The following is a 21948-nucleotide window of genomic DNA, read 5'->3' as shown; positions in this document are numbered from 1 at the left end:
AGGACAACTACTGAATAAATCAGATCACTTGGGACAGGACAACTACTCAATTTCAGGAGTAATTTGGGACAGGACCACTATTGAAATTACGAGGTTCATTTCAGACATGACAACAACTGAATTAAAGGGGTTACTTTAGAAAGGACAATTATTGAAATAAAAGAATCAATTGGGACAGGACAACTACTGAATTACAGGGATCACTTGGGGACAGGGCAACTACTGAAACTACAAAGGTCATTTTAGACATTCCAACTAGTGAATTAAAATGGTCACTTTGGACAGGACAATTACTGAAATAAAGGGGTCAACTGAGACAGGACAACTACTGAAATTACAGGAGTCATTTGGGACATGACAACTACTGAGATTACAAGGGTCACTTGGGACAGGACAACTACTGAATTACAGGGGTCACTTGGAACAGGATAATTACTAAAATTACAGTGGTCACTTAGTACAGGACAATTACTGAATCAAAGAGGTCACTTGGGACAGGACAACTAATGAATAAAAGGGGTCACTAAGAACAGGACAAATACTTTATTACTGGGGTCACTTGGGACAGGACAACTATTGAAATGAAGAGATTCATTTGGGACATGACAACAACTGAATTAAAGGGGTAACTTTGAACAGGACAATTATTGAAAAAACAAGAGGCTCTCAAGAGCCTGAATCGCTCACCTTAATTTTTTTGGTTAAATCTCTCATCAATGATTATTTTGGCTTTTCAATTTATTTAAATGTTCTTTGAATCGTCCTATTTTCTTCAAAAGCAAAAAAAACATCATTTTCTCCTATGTTCTATTTTAGCCATAGGAGCTATGTTTCTGACATACAAGGAAATGAAATATAAAATTTATACTAGATACTCTGAAACTCATTTAGCCTAAGTTTGGCTGAAATTGATACAGCAGTTTCAAAGGAGAAGATTTTTTAAAGTAAGTCAACATGATGAACAAATTGTGAAAAAAGTCTTTAAAGGGCAATAACTCCTTAAGGGGTCAATTGACAATTTTGGTCAAATTGACTTATTTGTAGATCTTACTTTGCTTAACATTTTTGCTATTAACAGTTTATCTGTATCTATAATAATATTCAAGATAATAACCAAAAACTGCAAAATTTCTTTAAAATCATCAATTCAGGGGCATTATACCTGAAAAACCAGTTACCCAATTCGGCTGAAAATTTCAGGACAGGTAGACCTTGACCTAATAAATACTTTAACTTCTTGTCTTATTTGCTCTAAATGCTGGAGTTTTTGAGATATAAGCCAAAAACTGCATTTTACCCTGTGTTCTATTTTTAGCCATGACGGCCATGTTTTTTGACGAAATAAAAAATAAAGCACAAACTTTATTTTATACACCCTACTGATCATTCAGTTGAAGTTTGGTTGAATTTGGTTTAGTAGTTTTAGAGGAGAAGATTTTTTAAAGTTAGCAAATATGATGAACAAATTGTGAAAAATTGTCATTAAAGGACAATAACCCCTTAAGGGGTCAATTGACAATTTTGGTCATATTAACTTATTTGTAGATCTTACTTTGCTGATCATTTTTGCTGTTTACAGTTTATCTTTATCTATAATAATATTCAAGATAATGACCAAAAACTGCAAAATTTCCTTAAAATTACCAATTAAGTGGCAGCAACCCAACAATGGTTTGTTTGATTCATCTGAAAATTTCAGGGCTGATAGATCTTGACCTAATGAACATTTTTACCCAGTCAGATTTGCTCTAAATGCTTTCGTTTTTGAGATATAAGCCAAAAACTGCATTTGACCCCTATGTTCTATTTTAAGTAACGGCGGCCATGTTTTTTGACGGATCAAAAATCGAAGCACACACTTTGTGCAGGATAATCTAAGGAACAATCATGCTAAGTTTCATTCAAATCCATTCAGTTGTTTCAGAGGAGAAGATGTTTGAAAAATTGTTAACGACGACAGACGACGACGACGGACGCCAAGTGATGAGAAAAGCTCACATGGCCTTTTAGGCCAGGTGAGCTAAAAAAATCAATTGGGACAGGACAACTATTGAAATCCCCGGAGTTCTTTGGGACAGGACAACTACTGAAATAACAGGGGTCACTTGGAACAGGGCACCTGCTGAATTAAAGAGGTCAATTGAGACAGGACAACTACTGAAATTACAGGAGTCATTTGGGACAGGACAACTACTGAAATTTCAGGGGTCATTTGGGACAAGACAACTACTTTAAATTACAAGGGTCATTTTGGACAGGACAACTACTGAATTACAGGGGTCTCTTGGGACATGACAACTGCTGAATTAAAGGGGTCACTTTGGACAGGACAACTATTGAAATAAAAGAATCAATTGGGATAGGACAACTATTGAAATCCCAGGAGTTATTTGGGACAGAACAACAACTGAATTGCAGGGGTCACTAAGGACAGGACAACTACTGAAATTCAGGGCTCATTTGGGACAAGACAACTACTATAATTACAAGGGTCATTTGGGACAGAACAACTACTGAATTACAGGGGTCATTTGGGACAGGACAACTACTGAATAAAGGGGTCACTTGGGATAGAACAACTACTGAAATTCCAGGGCTCATTTGGGACAAGACAACTACTGAAATTATTGGGGTCACTTGGGGACAAGACAACTTCTAAATGACAGGGGTCATTTGGACATGACAACTACACCACTTGGAATAGTTACAAGCAGAATGTGGCAGGGTTAAACATGCATAAAGCATTTAAACTTAACCATTGTTAACAAGGTGCTAGGAAGACATTTTTCTGATGGACTTAACCTTAATTTTAACCATTCATAATTGTTGCTTTATTTCTTTTGAATGGCTTCAATTATTGCTCAAAATCAATTGAAAATTTGAGCATCTGACTTTGGTAAAGACGTAAAACATAAAACAAATGTCGTTACCACTGATAAACTAGAGGCTCTTAAGAGCCTGTGTAGCTCACCTTGGTCTATGTGCATACATGTATTAAACAAAGGACACAGATGGATTCATGACAAAATTGTGTTTTGATGATGGTGATGTGTTTGTAGATCTTACTTTACTGAACATTCTTGCTACTTGCAATTTTCTCTATCTAAATTAACTTGGCCCTTTAGTTACAAAGAGGAAAATATTTTGTAAAAATTTACAAAATTAATGAAAATTGTTAAAAATTGACTATAAAGGGAAATAACTCCTTAAGGGGTCAACTGACCATTTTGGTCATGTTGACTTATTTGTAGATCTTATTTTGCTGAACATTATTGCTGTTTACAGTTTATCTCTATCTATAATAGTATTCAAGATAATAACCAACAGCAAAATTTCTTTAAAAAATACCTATTGGGGGGCAGCAACCCAACAACCTGTTGTCCAATTCATCTGAAAATTTGAGGGCAGATAAATATTGACTTGATAAACATTTAACCCCTGTCAGATTTGCTCTAAATGCTTTGATTTCAGATTAATAAGCCAAAATCTACATTTTGCTCCTATGTTCTATTTTTAGCCATGGCGGCCATCTTGGTTGGTTGGACTGATCACCCAGACACATCTTTAAAACTAGATACTCCAATGATGATTGTGGCTAAGTTTGGTAAAATTTGGCCAAATAGTTTCAGAGGAGAAGATTTTTGTAAAAGAACAAAAATTTACAAAAAATTGGTGAAAAATGCCTATAAAGGGCAATAACTCCTTACGGGGCAACTGACCATTTTGGTCATGTTGACTTATTTGTAGGTCTTACTTTGTTGAACATTATTGCTGTTTACAGTTTATCTCTATTTATATTAGTATTCAAGATAATAACCAAAAACGGCCAAATTTTCTTAAAATTATCAATACATGGGCATCAACCCAACAACCCGTTGTCCAATTCATCTGAAAATTTGAGGGCAGATAGATCTTTACCTGATGAACAATTTTAGCCTGTCAGATTTGCTCTAAATGCTTTGGTTTCAGAGTTATAAGCCAAAATCTACATTTTACCCCAATGTTCTATTTTTAGCCATGGCGGCCATCTTGGTTAGTTGGCCGAGTCATCAGACACATATTCTAAACTAGATACCCCAATGATGATTGTGGCCAAGTTTGGTTAAATTTGGCCTAGTAGTTTCAGAGGAGAAGTTTTTTGTAAATGTTAATGGCGACGACGACGAACGACGGACGCCAAGTGATGAGAAAAGCTCACTTGGCCCAAGGGCCAAGTGAGCTAAAAACAGATCAATGGCTAATTAATAAAATTTAAACAAGAAAATCATAACAGGCAACTGAAGTTTACCAAACAGGATATGAAACAAAATATGTTATTGCTCTATAATTTAATTACACATATTTCTTAAAGACTTCACATTTTTTCTGTTTTAGCAATAAAATATTGATATAAGAATTAGATGGTTCTTTTGTGGTTTAATTTGTTTGAAAAAGCATTGACCTTGCACACGTTCAAGTATAAAGCACTTCTATATATTATTAACAAATATTCTTCACGTAATGCTTTAAAGTGGTATAGGTGTCGTCTGCCAACTTGGATTGTAAAAAACAAGGAACCTAAGGTCCAGATAATTTTTATCAAGTTAGCCAAATTTGATGTAGGAATACAGATATTTAATTTATATTTACATTTAAAAGAACCAAATTATAAGAATATAACTTATAAATATTAATATTTTGACAAGTGTAGATTGTTTTTGGTTGTTTTTAAATGTTTTTGAATTGGCATGTTAAGGGGAGGTTACTCTAAAACAGTGCATTTTCTGAAGGAAATTAATCTACATAGAATTTTCTTTATTTGTATTTTAGCTGGAAAAAACATACGGTGACCCTTTTGATATTTTCAAAGCATTGTCTGAAAGCTATCTTTTCCTAATTTAATTTACAATTCTATATTTTGTTTAGTTTCTAATCACAAAATGGTGTTTTTTCCTTTATAATCCATACAAAATGTGTCATTTTGTCACAATCTGTAGCTTGAGAAAATGCGGGGTGACCTATCTTTTTAATATATATTTTTGAACATATATCAATAGATACTAGGTTTTGGCAAAGTATGAACCAAATCTATCATTTTTTTTAGACTTCCATACCACCTTAACAGTCAACTATTTAATATTATATGGAAGCCACCCTTTTTCTTTAATAGATTACCACTTGATTGTAAGTTCACTGTTAATTTACATGATAAACATCAAGGAAGACAATTCATTCTCTTTCAAATAGGTTTCATACTGATTCATATAAATTTGAAAGTTGACATCACAAGGTACTAGTATATGGAACAACTGATAAACTCTTGAAAATTCAAAACTTATGTTAAAGAAAACATCAGCTAAAGGCAAATATTATAATTTATAGCAGAGCAATATAAATTTGAGCAGAAATTAGATACAATTAAATTTTTGAAAAATGTATTGATTTATATAAAATATATTTAAACAAATAGATGTAGAAGTAACGGTTTTTGGTCCACAGAGTGTACCAATCCTGGTAGACAAATTATCTAGCTCATTTTATTTATCCCTTGATTCATTCTAATTTTGATTGTAAAATCATTCTAATAATTATTATTTTAAAGACAAGTAGGATTTCCCAGAAATCTCCACAGAAGGATATAGTTATGAAATGTTTTAAAACATCTATTCATTTAATAGATTATAAAAAGGTGTGCTTATTAACTATTCATTATTTTTACAATCCAATCCCATTTCATGAATAAAAATAAACACTTACCATTAAAAATGATTGAATTTGATTTAAATCCCTCTTGTGGTCTTGTAGTATTAGCCGATAAATGACTCAATTTTTTTTATATTCAGCAAAATAAAAAAAATGCAATACATTTCTTTTTTTCTAAAAAGCTGCCTTTTCTCCACCTACATTATAGAAAATTTAATTATGATGTCACTATTTTTTTTTTATATACATATATATTAATTGCAATTGGAACTGCAAAACAAGTCTGTCTTTGCAAGCCAGCAATTCCAAGGTGTATATTTAAAAAACCATTATCACATTGAAACTTGGTAGTAGCAGAATAGGATTTTGGCATGGCTTCTTGCACTACATTTATTTTCATGCTTGTTATCAGCAGCTCTATTATTATAAGACATCAAATCTTAGGTAAGCATTTTTTTCCTATCATGAAAAATGTCTACAGAAATTTGTAGGTCAGTTTTCTTGTTCTATAAGATGGTACTACAGATTTCACTTAAAGCATATTATTCAAATTTTTATTTACTTATTTAAATATTTCCAATGGAAATAAACGATCTGAACTGAATAAATACAAATTAAGGTTCACATTCAATTCTGTTAAGATAGATTAAAAAATCGTTGGAACTCCCTTCATTTATTTTACATTTATACTGTAAACCAACTTATTTTTGCGTTTCACGTTTTACCCTTTCTTGATCACTTCGCAGCTATTTAACTTGAAAAATTTCTGATTTACTTGATGAAGTTTAACAAGGAAAGATAAAAAATTTACATATTCACGACGATTTATATTCGCGTTTTTTTCTACTCGCTAAAGTCAGGAAAATAAATCGCTTGCAAAATAAGTTGGTTTACTACTATACAGTATACAATCAGAGAGTTCTACAGAAACAAAAATTTGTTAACAGATCACACTATGGTTCTAATGTAACATACTGTTTTTTTTCTCTCAATAAAATTGCATTTCAAAATTGTCAAAAGTTATCAATAACATTACTTAAGGTGGTACCTAACACTACAGGGAGATAACTCTGTAAAATCAGCCAAACGTTTTAATAACGTTGTCTTGTAAAGGGAGTATTAAGCTTCTCAATGATCAAAATTGGTGTTTGTCAATCTGCTATATAACCAGTGTAATTTTTCTGATAAAACGGTTGGTTCAAAACTTTTGATATTTATATATTTTGGTTAAAGGGTCAAAGTAAATACTTTGTCAAAATTTTATGAAAATTAAACGAGCCAAATTAATTTTAGTGAAAGTGTTGGTACCACCTTAAGGAGGCTCGGGGGTATAAGATTTTCAGAAAAAAAATAAACATTTATTTTTCATTACAAATTTTATTTATTACCTTAAGTAGTTGTTACTTTATCATATGGTACAATAATCATTCCAAAAAAACAATTCGTGTTGGCCCCAGATGAATGTCAATATCAAGAAAAGGCTTCAAATTATTTCCCTTTGATGCAAAATGCCATTTTTTGGTTTTTAAATTGAAATATCTTTTTTAAGTCATCGGTTACCTATATTTTTTTATTGTTGTTTTTGAATAAGCTGTACATAAACTAAATAATTGTAATATTTGATCGATTTTTGTAATTAAGTTCTTTTTTTATTTCGATATTACCGCTATTTCTCCTATAAGTTCAACAGAAAAAAAGGACCTTAACAAAAATGTATGCTTCTTTAGAAGGCTGATTGTGAGGGTAAATGAAAGGTAACCCCATTTTTTTATTTAATTTTTCTGTTAAGTATAAGATAAAGCTCATTTATAGAAAAATATAGCGAAATCCTATATTAAATACAACCAGATGCTCCGCAGGGCGTAGCTTTATATGACCGCAGAGGTTGAACCCTGAACGGTTGGGGCAAGTATGGACACAACATTCAAGCTGGATTCAGCTCTAAATTTGGATTGTGATTAAATAGTTGACACAGCATAGGTTTCTGACACAGAATGAATGTGTTCTAATGAACTTAAAATTTTTGTTTTCTCTTAGAGCAATTCACTATGCTGTTGAATATTAATCCTCTCAAAAAAATGTTTGAAGAAATTTTCTTTTTTATTTATGAAATTTCAAATGAGAAAAATTGAACCCAATTTTTTTAATCACATCCCCCTTTCCCTTATTCCAAAACTAATCTCAATCAAAATTTCTAATGGAGTTTGCAACAATAACTACTCATTTAAATACATCATAAAATATTAAGATGTAAAAAAACTGCCTGTTATCACTGAATGGTAAAGATTATTTTAATTTATCAGTTGGTAGTAAAAAGTGAATATACATTGTATATTGTATATAACAAAGATTTAAGTTGATTCTGGACAAAGAAAGATAACTCCAATTAAAAAAAAATCTTGCTATTGCACAATATTTTGCAATTAGATATTTCTTGCTTACTATTCTGGACAAAGAAAGATAACTCTAATTAAAAAAAAATTTGCTATTTCACAATATTGTGCAATTAGATATTTCTTGCCATTGCGCAATACTGTGCAATTGAAAAGACTTGCTATTGCACAATACTTAATATAATAATTTGAGATCCTGATTTGGACCAACTTGAAAACTGGGCCCATAATAAAAAATCTAAGTACATTTTTGGATTCAGCATATCAAAGAACCCCAAGATTTCAATTTTTGTTAAAATCAGACTAAGTTTTATTTTGGACCCTTTGGACTTTAGTGTAGACCAATTTGAAAACAGGACCAAAAATGAAGAATCTACATACACAGTTAGATTTGGTATATCAAAGAACCCCATTTATTCAATTTTTGATGAAATCAAACAAAGTTTAATTTTGGACCCCGATTTGGACCAACTTGAAAACTGGGCCAATAATCAAGAATCTAAGTACATTTTTAGATTCAGCATATCAAAGAACCTAACTGATTCATTTTTTGTCAAAATCAAACTAAGTTTAATTTTGGACCTTAATGTAGACCAATTTGAAAACGGGACCAAAAGTTAAGAATCTACATACACAGTCATGACAGTTAGATTCGGCATATCAAAGAACCCCAATTATTCAATTTTGAAGAAATCAAACAAAGTTTAATTTTGGACCCTTTGGGCCCCTTATTCTGTTGGGACCAAAACTCCCAAAATCAATACCAACCTTCCTTTTATGGTCATAAACCTTGTGTTTAAATTTCATAGATTTCTATTTACTTATACTAACGTTATGGTGCGAATATATATATATATAATATATAAGTGTCTAAGAATGTAACTTTAACACACTAATGAGTGTTATAAAATTAGTTGTTATATTTTATATATTATTCACGCAATATTTCGCTAAACAAATTAGCTTCATCGGGCGTGTGCATCTATCTAGGTGAAATTGGATGCATGACAAAAAAATATCTTTGTAGCTTGACGTTTTTGTGTAAAAGTTTAAAATATTGATTGATGGGGTATATACAAGATATTTTTGCCGTTTATTGTACATAATAATTTTAAAATCTAAACAAATAGTTGTTTTAGTTAAATAGAATGAAATTCATGATTTATTCCTTTGGTTTTGGGTAGAACTGTTTTTCATCCCTCTCATTAAGTCCATCAGGTTCAAGAGTACGTAGCTGATGCATCCAGAACCTTTCTCTCTGTTTTCTCCTTTCGGAGTCCCAATTTTGATTTACCTCAATTATTTGAAAGGTGATATTATCAAAAGTATGTCCTGTTCTTAATTGTCCAATTACGAGACACATCTTAAGAACAGGACATACTTTTGATAATATCACCTTTCAAATAATTGAGGTAAATCAAAATTGGGACTCCGAAAGGAGAAAACAGAGAGAAAGGTTCTGGATGCATCAGCTACGTACTCTTGAACCTGATGGACTTAATGAGAGGGATGAAAAACAGTTCTACCCAAAACCAAAGGAATAAATCATGAATTTCATTCTATTTAACTAAAACAACTATTTGTTTAGATTTTAAAATTATTATGTACAATAAACGGCAAAAATATCTTGTATATACCCCATCAATCAATATTTTAAACTTTTACACAAAAACGTCAAGCTACAAAGATATTTTTTTGTCATGCATCCAATTTCACCTAGATAGATGCACACGCCCGATGAAGCTAATTTGTTTAGCGAAATATTGCGTGAATAATATATAAAATATAACAACTAATTTTATAACACTCATTAGTGTGTTAAAGTTACATTCTTAGACACTTATATAATTTAATTTAGTAACTGCATCAGTTTATTTACAAACTGATCCACACCTAGATAGATTGAATGTTGATTGTTGCTATTTTTAGACACTATATATATAATATATGGTCATAAACCTGATGCAGTTACTAAATTAAATTATATAAGTGTCTAAGAATGTAACTTTAACACACTAATGAGTGTTATAAAATTAGTTGTTATATTTTATATATTATTCACGCAATACAGACGTTTTATATATATATATATATATATATATATATATATATATATATATATATAAATATATATATATATATATATATATATATATATATATAATACATATAAATACATATGAATGCACAGAGCAAAATATTTACACTATTTACAAATTATACTAAAAGCATTTAGCCAGGATAACACACATGCAAACTTAGAAATCTAATGAAAGTACACAGCTAATTAATTTATTTTTTATCTTTTTCAGGATCTTTTCTGGATAAGCTATATGAAAGAACAATCTGTGGAAACTTGGATGATATATTTCCCAAGTCTTCTTGTCAAGAAATATTGCTGATGCGAAATCTTGCTTGTCAATACTGTAGTGATATAGACTGTAACCAGCTGTATATATGTAGGAATTCATTACAATTAAAGTGAACAATCAATTATTAGTTAAAAGGAAGATAAAAAGAAGAATAGATGTTGATGTTATAAACATCAGATATAACTGTACAATTCTCTTGAATTACTGAAGGGAGTTGGTCATCTTACTCATTATTTTAGCTGTAAATTTGATTAAAACATATGTAAAAATGTCCAATTGTTTCAGTTAAAACATCAATCTCCAATCGCTTTACTTAAGGGATGTATTTGTGATGTCATAATAAAGGGGAATTTGGTAAAAAACCTCATATTTTGCAGAATACTGCAAAATGTATAATAGTTTAATGAATCTAAGTTGCGCCACCCTTCCCCCACAATATTTTGTATGTAGTTATCAAAGGTACCAGGATTATAATTAAGTAAGCCAGACGTATGTTTTGTCTACATAAAGCTCATCAGTGACGCTCATATCAAAATATGTATAAAGCCAAACAAGTACAAAGTTGAAGAGCATTGAGGATCCAAAATTCTAAAAAGTTTTGCCAAATACATCTAAGGTAATCTATGCCTGGGATACGAAAATCCTTAGTTTTACAAAAAATTCAAAGTTTGGTAAACAGGAAATTTATAAAATTGACCACATTATTGATATTCATGTCAAAACCGAAGTGATGACTACTGGGCTGGTGATACCCTTGGGGACAATACGTCCAACACCAGTGGCATCGACCCAGTGGTGTAAATAGTTATCAAAAGTACCAGGATTATAATTTTGTACGACAGACACGCGTTTAGTCTACATAAGACTCATCAGTGACACTCAAATCAAAATATGTATAAAGCCAAACAAGTACAAAGTTGAAGAGCATTGAGGATCCAAATTTCCAAAAAGTTTTGCCAAATACAGCTTAGGTAATCTATGCCTGGGATAAGAAAATCCTTAGTTTTACAAAAAATTCAAAGTTTAGTAAACAGGAAATTTATAAAAATGTATATACAAGATATGGTATGATTGGCAATGTAACAACTCTCCATAAGAGACCAAATGACATAGAAATACAACTATAGGCCACTGTACGGCCTTTAACAATGAATAAAACCCAAACCAGATAGTCAATTAAAAATGTCAGAAATGACAAATGTAAAACATTGGAAACATGGAAACTAACAGCAAGAACAAAATAATGAACGAAAAACAAATATGATAAACAGCATCAAATGACAACCATTGAATTAAGCCTCGGCCACACCTTACTGGATAGCACGAACGGATGCCTAGCGGATGAAAATAAAATTTGTCAGTTGACAAAATTGTTATCCGTTGGGAGTCCGTTGATGTACTAACAGAATAAAACGGATGTGTAACGGATGCATAACAGACACACACCGGATATGCAACGTACGTGAAACAGACACGTACCGGACAGAACGGATGTCGAACGTACATCCAACGGACGAGTACAGCATAAAACAGACACCTATCGGAAGCGTACCGGATAAAACGGATGAACAAGATATACGGAAAAATCAAAGGTGACAATAATAAAACATGAAAATTGCATAAATATTCAAAATGTTTCTGTTTTACTGGTTTTGGTTTGTTCTTCATAATTCCATCAAAGGGCAGTGTCTGCCCTGAAATGAACTGCTTGATTGTGAAGAGTGGGCTATACTCTCAGATCGAATATGAATAATAAGAATTCATGAACCTTAAAAAATCTGACATACCAATAATTGGCATTTATCCGTTGCAGATCTGTTCATCATCCGTTTTATCCGTTGTACATCCGGTAGAAGTCTGTTTCTCATCCGTTCAACATCCATTTTATCCGTTAAACGTCCGGTAGGTGAACGGCACAACATGTAAAAAAAACCTCCCTCTTTTTTACAAAATACTCAAGAACTCAAAAATGAAATTTTGAATCATCACCAAAAAGTATACAGATCTTAAGATTAATATAACAAAGACATGTGTAAAGTTTTAAGCAATAATCATAAATCGTTTTTGAGATATGGCGGGACATGTAAAAAAAAACCATACCCCCTTTTTTACAAAATACTCAATAACTCAAAAATGAAACTTTGAATCATCACCAAAAAGTAAACAGATATTAAGATTTATATAACTAAGAAGTGTTTAAAGTTAATTTAAGCCATAATCAAGAATCGTTTTTTTGAGATACAGTGCGACATGTGAAAAAAAAACCAAACCCTGTTTTAGTTACAAAGTGCCGGAACTAAAAAAGTATTAATCTTATTTTCACCAAAAAGTATACAGATCATTTGACCATCATAAGAAACATCTATATCAAGTTTCATGAACTTGGATAAGTTGTTCTCAAGTTACGGTACAACATATTTACGCCGGACAGACAGACGCACAGACGGACGGACACCGGACATTGGTATACCATAATACATCACGTCAAAATTTTGACAGGCGTATAAAAACCGTAATTTTTATACGTGTGCATGTAAAACAAATTTCGTTGTAGAAGGGTCTAAATACAGCACAAACAACATTTTCCAACAGACCAAAAAAGTGAAGAAGTATATTTAAACAAAATATTTGACTAACAGGTCGAACAACTGATGTTCTTAATCCCTGCTGACTGCCATTGGCGATTGCTAAATAAAATTGATCACGAGATGTAACAAAATGGATCTTAATATAAATTTAATACTAAACAGAAAACAATAAACTTGTGGCCAAGATGTTATGCCGCAAACACAAGTTGTCAATATTTTTTTTGTACACCAGATCTAGATTTCGACAATATATGTCTCTTCAGTGATGTTAGGGATCGAAACAGTATTATTATATAATATATACTTCCTTCACAGTATTTGATGATTCTAGAAACAGCTAAAAAATCATTTATACTATAACTAGCAGACAACTTTACATAATTTTAAAGCAATGTAAGTGATTTTTTGACTCAAAAATTAGTTAAAAATTCTGAACAGTTGAACAGTTTGGTTTAATAAAACAAATTGCAATTTGGTCAGAATTTTGAATAAGTTGCAATAGGTGGATTATGTGAGCAACACTAACAGTCAAGTCACAGTAAATTATTGTTTCTTGGCTGCACACTGCAGTGTTTCCAAACTGTCCATAAAGATGGAAAAATGCATAAATTCTGTATTTTTCATGAAATGTTTTTGATGTTTTTCTTGACTGTGCATTTCCAAACATTATGTGCCAGTTTGAAATAGTTGTTGCACATTTTATTTTCTTGAGCCTATACCAGGGCCTTAATGTCACCTCCTCCTTTAGAAATGGTTCAAGCATTTGAATGCTAATTTCTCCATTAAATATAGCATACTACATATAAATGTATTTGTATTTATTCATATAAGGTTAACTTCTAGATATAAGTGTGATTGAATCAACAAATTTGTTTTTTACTCATTCTTTATTTTAACAAACATGTTAGTATAGTCTGACTAGACAATAGTGTTTCACCATGATCTTATATCTTACTGATAAAAATCGATAGGAACAAAGCAATCAATGCATTAGTATAATTCTAGAGGGATTAATATTCCTATGTTTTTTTTTATTTGTGTCAAATCATTTTATATAATTTTGACAATAAAGTGTTTAAACTAATCAAGTAAAACTGTATAACTACATAAAATTTTTACCTTCAGAAACTGCTCACACTTAAATGCTTGTGCATAGTGTCGACAAATTGCATCTTTCCTACAAATAATCAAATAAAATTAAATCATTTAAGAGTTTGACTGTTTCTCTGGTATCTTTCACCTCTCTTTTTCAGTGATTAACAAGAGCTGTCAAAATGACAGTAAACCGGATTCTTTAACATTTATTTGTGTTCTGGCATTTATCAATATTACAAGGACCAAAACTCCGAATAGGAAATTTTAAAAGATTTGATTGAACGGTTCATGAGTAAATGCACGGACACAACATTTTGAAACTTTCAAGAACCGTAACTCCTGAACGGTAAAAGTCAAAATCGTCATTATTGAACTTGACCTCCATTTTGTTGTCAGTAACAACATATTAAAATTTTAAAAGGTTTGGTTGACTGGTTCATGAGTAAATGCACAAACACAACATTTTTTAAACTTTCAAGAACCGTTACTCCTGAACGGTAAAAGTAAAAATCATCATTATTGAACTTGACCTCCGTTATGTTGTCAGTAACAACATATTAAAATTTTAAAAGGTTAGGTTGAACGGTTCATGAGTAAATGCATGGACACAACATTTTTAAAACTTTCAAGAACCGTAACTCCTGAAAGATAAAAGTCAAAATCATCATTATTGAACTTGACCTCCATTTTGTTGTCATTAACAACTTATTAAAATTTTAAAAGGTTTGGTTGAACGCTTCATGAGTAAATGCACGGACAACATTTGGTTGCCGCCCGCCCGCCCGCCCGACTGCCCGCCCGCCGTACATCCCCAAATCAATAACCGACATTTTTGACACAAAAATCCGGTTCAAAACCTTAAATTTAAACAAATCTTTTACCTATGTAGAAATTCATACTCTTCATGAAGTTAAGGGAGTTTATAAATTATACATTGGTTGCCAATGATAAAACAGTACATACAACAGTTAATTTATTAACCTATACAAATATATTGGCATTTTAACTTGTTCAATTGTATGAAACAAGGTATTATATTTCAATAAGAGAAATCTCTGTATTACTGAAAAACTATTACACCAGGATTTCTATATCACAAATTAATCAAATCATTAAATAAATTTCATCACCAGTATAAGGCCTAGACATCATGTGTCAATATAAACAAATACAGACATTTTATACATGCAGGTTATTTCACATCCAATTTTTTAGGGTTATATTCTATACAAAGCACAAAAATGTTGGCATTCACCTCAAAGTCTAACCAAACTTTTAAACAGACTTATTCAGAACAGATATAGCTAAGATACTTCTGTCAAGTCATTAAAAATGGGATATTTTGGTATTAAAATTGATTCACTCATAGGGTCTTTGCATTGGGAAAAAAAACACATTATTCTAAACCAGTTGATTACATGATACAGCTTATGTTCTTCCTATATTTTTTATAATGGCATGATACTAAACCCCTAACTGTAGGGGTTGTGCTTGATTTTCATATAATGAAGACATAATTTTTAATCAGTTTATCTGAGGTCTGGTGCTGGCATGTCAGTTACTGCTAGTAGTCCTTTGTTAATTCAATATGTACCATTGTCCATAGACAAAGATCCTTAACTTTTAGTCTCTTGATTGGTGCTTCAGTTCTCTAGCTTGACTGGCTAAAACAATCTCCATGATAACTGGGTTTGATATCATACCTATTGGACTCTGATTGGTTCATTAGTTCTCTAGCTTGATTGGCTAAAACAAACCCCATGATAGCTGGGTGTGTTCCATCAGGTTTCGTGTCATCAATGCAATAAGTTATAGGACCAAAGTTTGAAACTGCACTACCACACATGTCTGTAAAAAGATAATTGTAAAACAAAGTGTAGTCATTAATACAGATGTTTTGGGAAACTACCGGTAATCATTACAGAACTCCCCTAGAAACAAAAAGTGGAAGTCTCTCAAAAAAGATGTGTGTTATGTCTTCTGTCTTAATATAATATATACAGAAATGAAAAAGTCAATGATTTGAAGCTTTGAAATTTGTTGAGATAAAAAATTAAAATAGAAGTTGACAACACTTACCGTATATCTTGTATAAAATTGAATCTGGTTTGGATAAGTCTGTTCAATTGTTTTCAAAGAGAAACAAAGTGTAACACTGACAAAGACAAAAGTGATCCCTATGTAGACAGATTCTATAGCACAACACAATAAAACCAAAGGCTCACTGTCGTATCCTACAAACTAGAGAAACTGTCAATAATAGAAATTATGCCTTAAATTTTCTCATTTAAAAAAAGTTTCACATTTTGTCATGGATCCTTAATATTATGTGGAATTTGTTCTGCTTATTGATGAAGGCCATATTGTGAATTATAGTGGTGAACATCCAAGTAATTTGGTCTTTAGTGGATGGATAACTGTCTCATTGACAATGAATACCATATTTCATATTTCTATGGTTTCCAAAAGGTGCACCACAGCATTGTACATGTGTAAACACACTTAAAGTATGCATATATTCCATTTTCAATTAAAAGAGAACAAATAAATGCAATTCTTTTGTATCATTTGTTTTAATTGATCTGTATAAAGAAAAACACACATTTTGAATTCTTTATTGTATTTGATTTGATTTTTGGTGTTTTTATGCCATTTTTAAGGACTGCATTTAGTCTATATCATGGCGGCCAGTTTATATTGGTGAAGGAAGCCAGAGTGTCCAGAGAAAACCATCAATAGGAAAACTGATAATTCTAGTCAATTAAGATTGGAATTGAGTGCACCTGCACAAGCAGAGTTTGAACTCACAACCTCAGTGTCAGACCAATCGTCCAACGAGGCCCCTTGTACTGTATTGTATTGACATGGTTTTACAATAAGAAGCAAATGTTTTGTTTAAAGAAAATTTTATACTTTTGAAAAAAGTTACTACACAATGCGTGTGTACCCTAGGTAAACTCAATTTTTAACAGTTAAACTAAGGATAGATGTCTGAAAACTTCAAAAGCTTCACTTACAATACAATTCCCATTTATGACAAGGCATCATATGGTTGAGTTAATGCATCAAAACTTCTAATGTAATTTAAAAAAAAAAAAATTGGTGGAAAGCAAAAATTAACAATGATATCAGGCAATTCTAACATTTACATCACTAAGGTCAATGAAGGTCAACAGCCTTCTAAACTTGAATTGTCTGCTTTTTCAGGGGAAAAAATATCCAAACAAAAATTACTTAAAGGAACCTAATGAACCAGTTCTTAAAATATGAATTGATTTTTGTTTTTGGAAGTTTTTTTATCAATATCCTCCAAAGTACAAGACAACTGCTTTAAATTCAGAAATTATTGCATTCATTTATTATTGCAGTTTTGTCATTCTAGACTAAAATGCAACTTTAATTTTTGTGATATTGAGAAAATCCTATATGAATTCATATAAAAAATTTCAAAATGCGAGTTTAAATTATTGAGAATATAACCCTGTAGTATGTTTGGCTAAAAAATGAGTGCCTGCAAAATCAAGCCAAAAAGAAAAAGAAATGAACTTGTGCCTATATGATGTGTAGAGTTGGGAAACATTTGATTTAAAAATAATAAATAGACTATAGATGATTCCTGTTGTTAGGAAAAAGAAAATATATGCAAATAATTTTTTTTAGATAAAGTATTTCATTATGGAACCATTTTTATAATAAGTCATTTGCTAATTCTCACACGTATGGTGTACATGATCAACTATTAGGAAATTTCTATATTTTGTAACTATTTTTCATGACATGACAATACCTGAATACTGGAGATACATAACTATAGTACACACATCACTCTGGGACTCTTTGTTTTAAATATCAAGCTTAGGAATGTATAATACAACTTGTAATATGATAAGTATATTGAACCTTTTCATGAATATTTAACATAACATGCACAGCATGGTTCATACCAATTTGACAGAATATTTTAGAACACATTAAAATACGTTAAAATTATTAATAGAAATAAGCACTTTAAAAAAAAGGGATGATTAAATGGATTTTCATTGTCTAACCAAAATATTACATCAAAATTCAGGATGATAATAGATTAATAAATATACTTTGCCTCAATGCATTAGACTGACAAACCCATCCTGATTTCAATATGCTAGCTCTAAATGTAATAGTCAGCAGGTAGACACATCATATTATTCTGACTCTGAACCAGTTAGTACCAGTCAGACTTTCCTTTTACTACAGAAACTAGAGGCTCTTAAGAGCCTGTGTCACTCACCTTGGTCTATGTGCATATTCAACAAAAGATAGATGGATTAATGACAAAATTGTGTTTTGGTGATGGTGATGTGTTTGTAGATCTTACTTTACTGAACATTCTTGCTACTTACAATTATCTTCATCTTTAATGAACTTGGCCCATTAGTTACAGAGGAAAATATTTTGTTAAAAATTTACAAAAATTTACAAAATTCATGAAAATGGTTAAAATTTGACTGTAGAGGGCTGTAACTCCTTAAGGGGTCAACTGACCATTTTTGTTATGTTGATTTATTTGTAGATCTTACTTTGCTGAACATTATTGCTGTTTACAGTTTATCTCTATCTACAATAATATTCAAGATAATAACCAACTAGAGGCTCTCAAGAGCCTGTGCCGCTCACCTTGGTCTATTTCAATATTTGCATAGTAACAATGGACACAGATAAATTCATGACAAAATTGTGTTTTGGTGATGGTGATGTGTTTGTAGATCTTTCTTTACTGAACATTTTTGTTGCTACAATTATCTCTATCTATAATGAACTAAGCCTAGCAATTACAGTGGAAAATATTTCCTAAACATTTACAAAAATTAACAAAAATTTATAAAAATTGTTAACAATTGACTATAAAGAGCAATTACTCCTTAAGGGGTCAATTGACAATTTTGGTCATGTTGACTTATTTGTAGATCTTATTTTGCTGAACGCTATTGCTGTTTACAGTTTATCTTTATCTATAATAATATTCAAGATAATAACCAAAATCTGCAAAATTTCCTTAAAATTACTAATTCGGGGGCAGCAACCCAACAACAGGTTGTCCGATTTGTCTGAAAATTTCAGGGCAGATAGATCTTGACCTGATAATCAATTTAACCCCCATGTCAGATTTGCTCTAAATGCTTTGGTTTCAGAGATATAAGCCAAAATCTACATTTCACCCCTATGTTCTATTTTCAGCCATGGCGGCCATCTTGGTTGGTTGGCCGGGTCATGTCACACATTTTTAAAACTAAATACCCCAAAGATGATTGTGGCCAAGTTTAAATTAATTTGCCCCAGTAGTTTCAGAGGAGAAGATTTTTGTAATAGATTACTAAGATTTACAAAAAAATGGTTAAAAATTGACTATAAAGGGCAATAACTCCTAAAGGAGTCAACTGACCATATCTGTCATGTTGACTTATTTGTAAATCTTACTTTGCTGAACATTATTGCTGTTTACAGTTTATCTATATCTGTATTAATATTCAAGATAATAACCAAAAACAGCAAAATTTCCTAAAAATTACCAATTCAGGGGCAGCAACCCAACAACCGGTTGTTCGATTCATCTGACAATTTCAGGGCAGATAGATCTTGACCTGATAAACAATTCTACCCCACATCATATTTGCTCTAAATGCTTTGGTTTTTGAGTTATAAGCCAAAAACTGCATTTTACCCCTATGTTCTATTTTTAGCCTTGGCAGCCATCTTGGTTGGTTGGCAGGGTCACGCCACACATTTTTGAAACTAAATACCCCAATGATGATTGTGGCAAAGTTTGGTTAAATTTGGCCCAGTAGTTTCAGAGAAGATTTTTGTAAAAGTTAACGACGACGGACGCCAAGTGATGAGAAAAGCTCACTTGGCCCTGTGGGCCAGGTGAGCTAAAAACGGCAAAATGTCTTTAAAAATTACAAATTCAGGGGCAGCAACCAACAACCCGTTGTCGGATTCATCTGAAAATTTCAGGTCAGATAGATCTTTACTTCATGAACAATTTAACCTCTTGTCAGATTTGCTCTAAATGCTTCAGTTTCAGAGTTTAAGCCATAATCTACATTTTACCCCCTATGTTCTATTTTTAGCCATGGCAGCCATCTTGTTTGGTTGGCCGGGTCACGCCACACATTTTTAAAACAAGATACCCCAATGATGAATGTGTCAAAGTATGGTTAAATTTGGCCCAGTAGTATCAGAGGAGAAGATTTTTGTAAAAGTTTACAAAAATTTATGAAAATTGGTAAAAAATGACTATAAAGGGCAATAACTCCTTGAGAGGTCAACTGACCATTTTGGTCATGTTGACTTATTTGTAGATCTGACTTTGCTGATCATTATTGCTGTTTACAGTTTATCTTTATCTATTATAATATTCAAGATATTAACCAAAAACTGCAAAATTTTCTTAATATTGCCAATTCAAGGACAGCAACCCAACAACCGATTGTCCAATATGTCTGAAAATTTCAGTGCAGCTAGATCTTGACTTGATAAATAAATTAACCCCATGTCAGATTTGCTCTAAATGCTTCGGTTTCAGAGTTATAAGCCAAAATCTACATTTTACCCCCTATGTTCTATTTTTAGCCATGGCGGCCATCTTGGTTGGTTGCCTTGTCAACTGACACATTGTTTTAAACTAGATACCCTAATGATGATTGTGGCTAAGTTTGATTAAATTTGGCCCAGTAGTTTCAGAGGAGAAGATTTTTGTAAAAGATTACAAAAACTTACGAAAAATTGGTAAAAAATGACTATAAAGGGCAATAACTCCTTAAGAGGTCAACTGACCATTTTGGTCATGTTGACTTATTTGTAGATCTTACTTTGCTGATCATTATTGCTGTTTACAGTTTATCTTTATCTATAATTATATTCAAGATATAAACCAAAAACTGAAAAATTTCCGTAAAATTGCCAATTCAGGGACAGCAACCCAACAACAGGTTGTCAAATTTGTCTGATAATTTCAAGGCAGCTAGATCTTGACTTGATAAACATATTAACCCCTGTCACATTTGCTCTAAATACTTCCGCTTCAGAGTTATAAGCCAAAATCTACATTTTACCCCTATGTTCTATTTTTAGCCATGGTGGCCATCTTGGTTGGTTGGCTGGGTCACGCAACACATTTTTTAAACTAGATACCCCAATGATGATTGTGGCTAAGTTTGATTAAATTTGGCCCAGTAGTTTCAGAGAAGAAGATTTTTGTAAAAGTTAAATGAGAAAAGCTCACTTGTCCTTTTTGGCCAGGTGAGCTAAAAATAAATGGGGAATGTGCTCACAGGGACACAGATAATATATAATGCTATAAAGGGACATAACTCAAGATCTGTAAAAGTGACTCTTCCAAAAATTGAACTTAGACTAAGTTTTGTGGTGTTATCATTATTTATATACATTTAATTACATTTAGTTGAGATAAACTCAAGTTAAAGAACAGCACTTTTTTCATTTGTTAAGGAGCATCACCCTAGAACAGTAATCAACGTGGTTGTAAGCGCTGAACGGTAAAGATTGCTTCAATTTATCAGTTGGAAGTTAAATTGAATATTGTATTGTAGCACAGGTTGTAGTTGATTCAACTACCATTCTTGACAAAGAAAGATAGCTCCAATTTTCAAAGAAGACTTTAAAATATTTTTAGAAATGAAGGGTAAAAATTGCTTTAATTTACCAGTGGAAGGCAAAATTAAACATTGCATTGTAGTTGATATATATATCATAACTTAACATATATTAACTATAAACATGGTCAAAGGAAGATAACTTAAATTTTTATAATTACTT

General features: G+C 31.7%; 1 protein-coding gene across 1 annotated transcript in view; it reads right to left on the bottom strand.

Annotated features, from left to right (window-relative positions):
• The window catches only part of LOC139510101 (amine oxidase [flavin-containing] A-like), a 69689-nt gene that overhangs the window by 19595 nt on the left and 28146 nt on the right, over positions 1-21948 (bottom strand). The window contains exons 9-10 of the mRNA XM_071296356.1: positions 15834-15978; positions 14155-14212 (exon numbers count right to left, since the gene is read on the bottom strand). Of these exons, the coding sequence (XP_071152457.1) occupies positions 14155-14212; positions 15834-15978 (203 nt within the window). The remainder of the gene's footprint in view (positions 1-14154; positions 14213-15833; positions 15979-21948) is intronic.

Source organism: Mytilus edulis, chromosome 2, assembly GCF_963676685.1.
Source record: "Mytilus edulis chromosome 2, xbMytEdul2.2, whole genome shotgun sequence".
Classification (NCBI taxonomy): Eukaryota; Metazoa; Mollusca; class Bivalvia; order Mytilida; family Mytilidae; genus Mytilus; species Mytilus edulis.
Note: the sequence above shows the minus strand (reverse complement) of the source record. Positions and strands in the feature narration are given on the sequence as shown.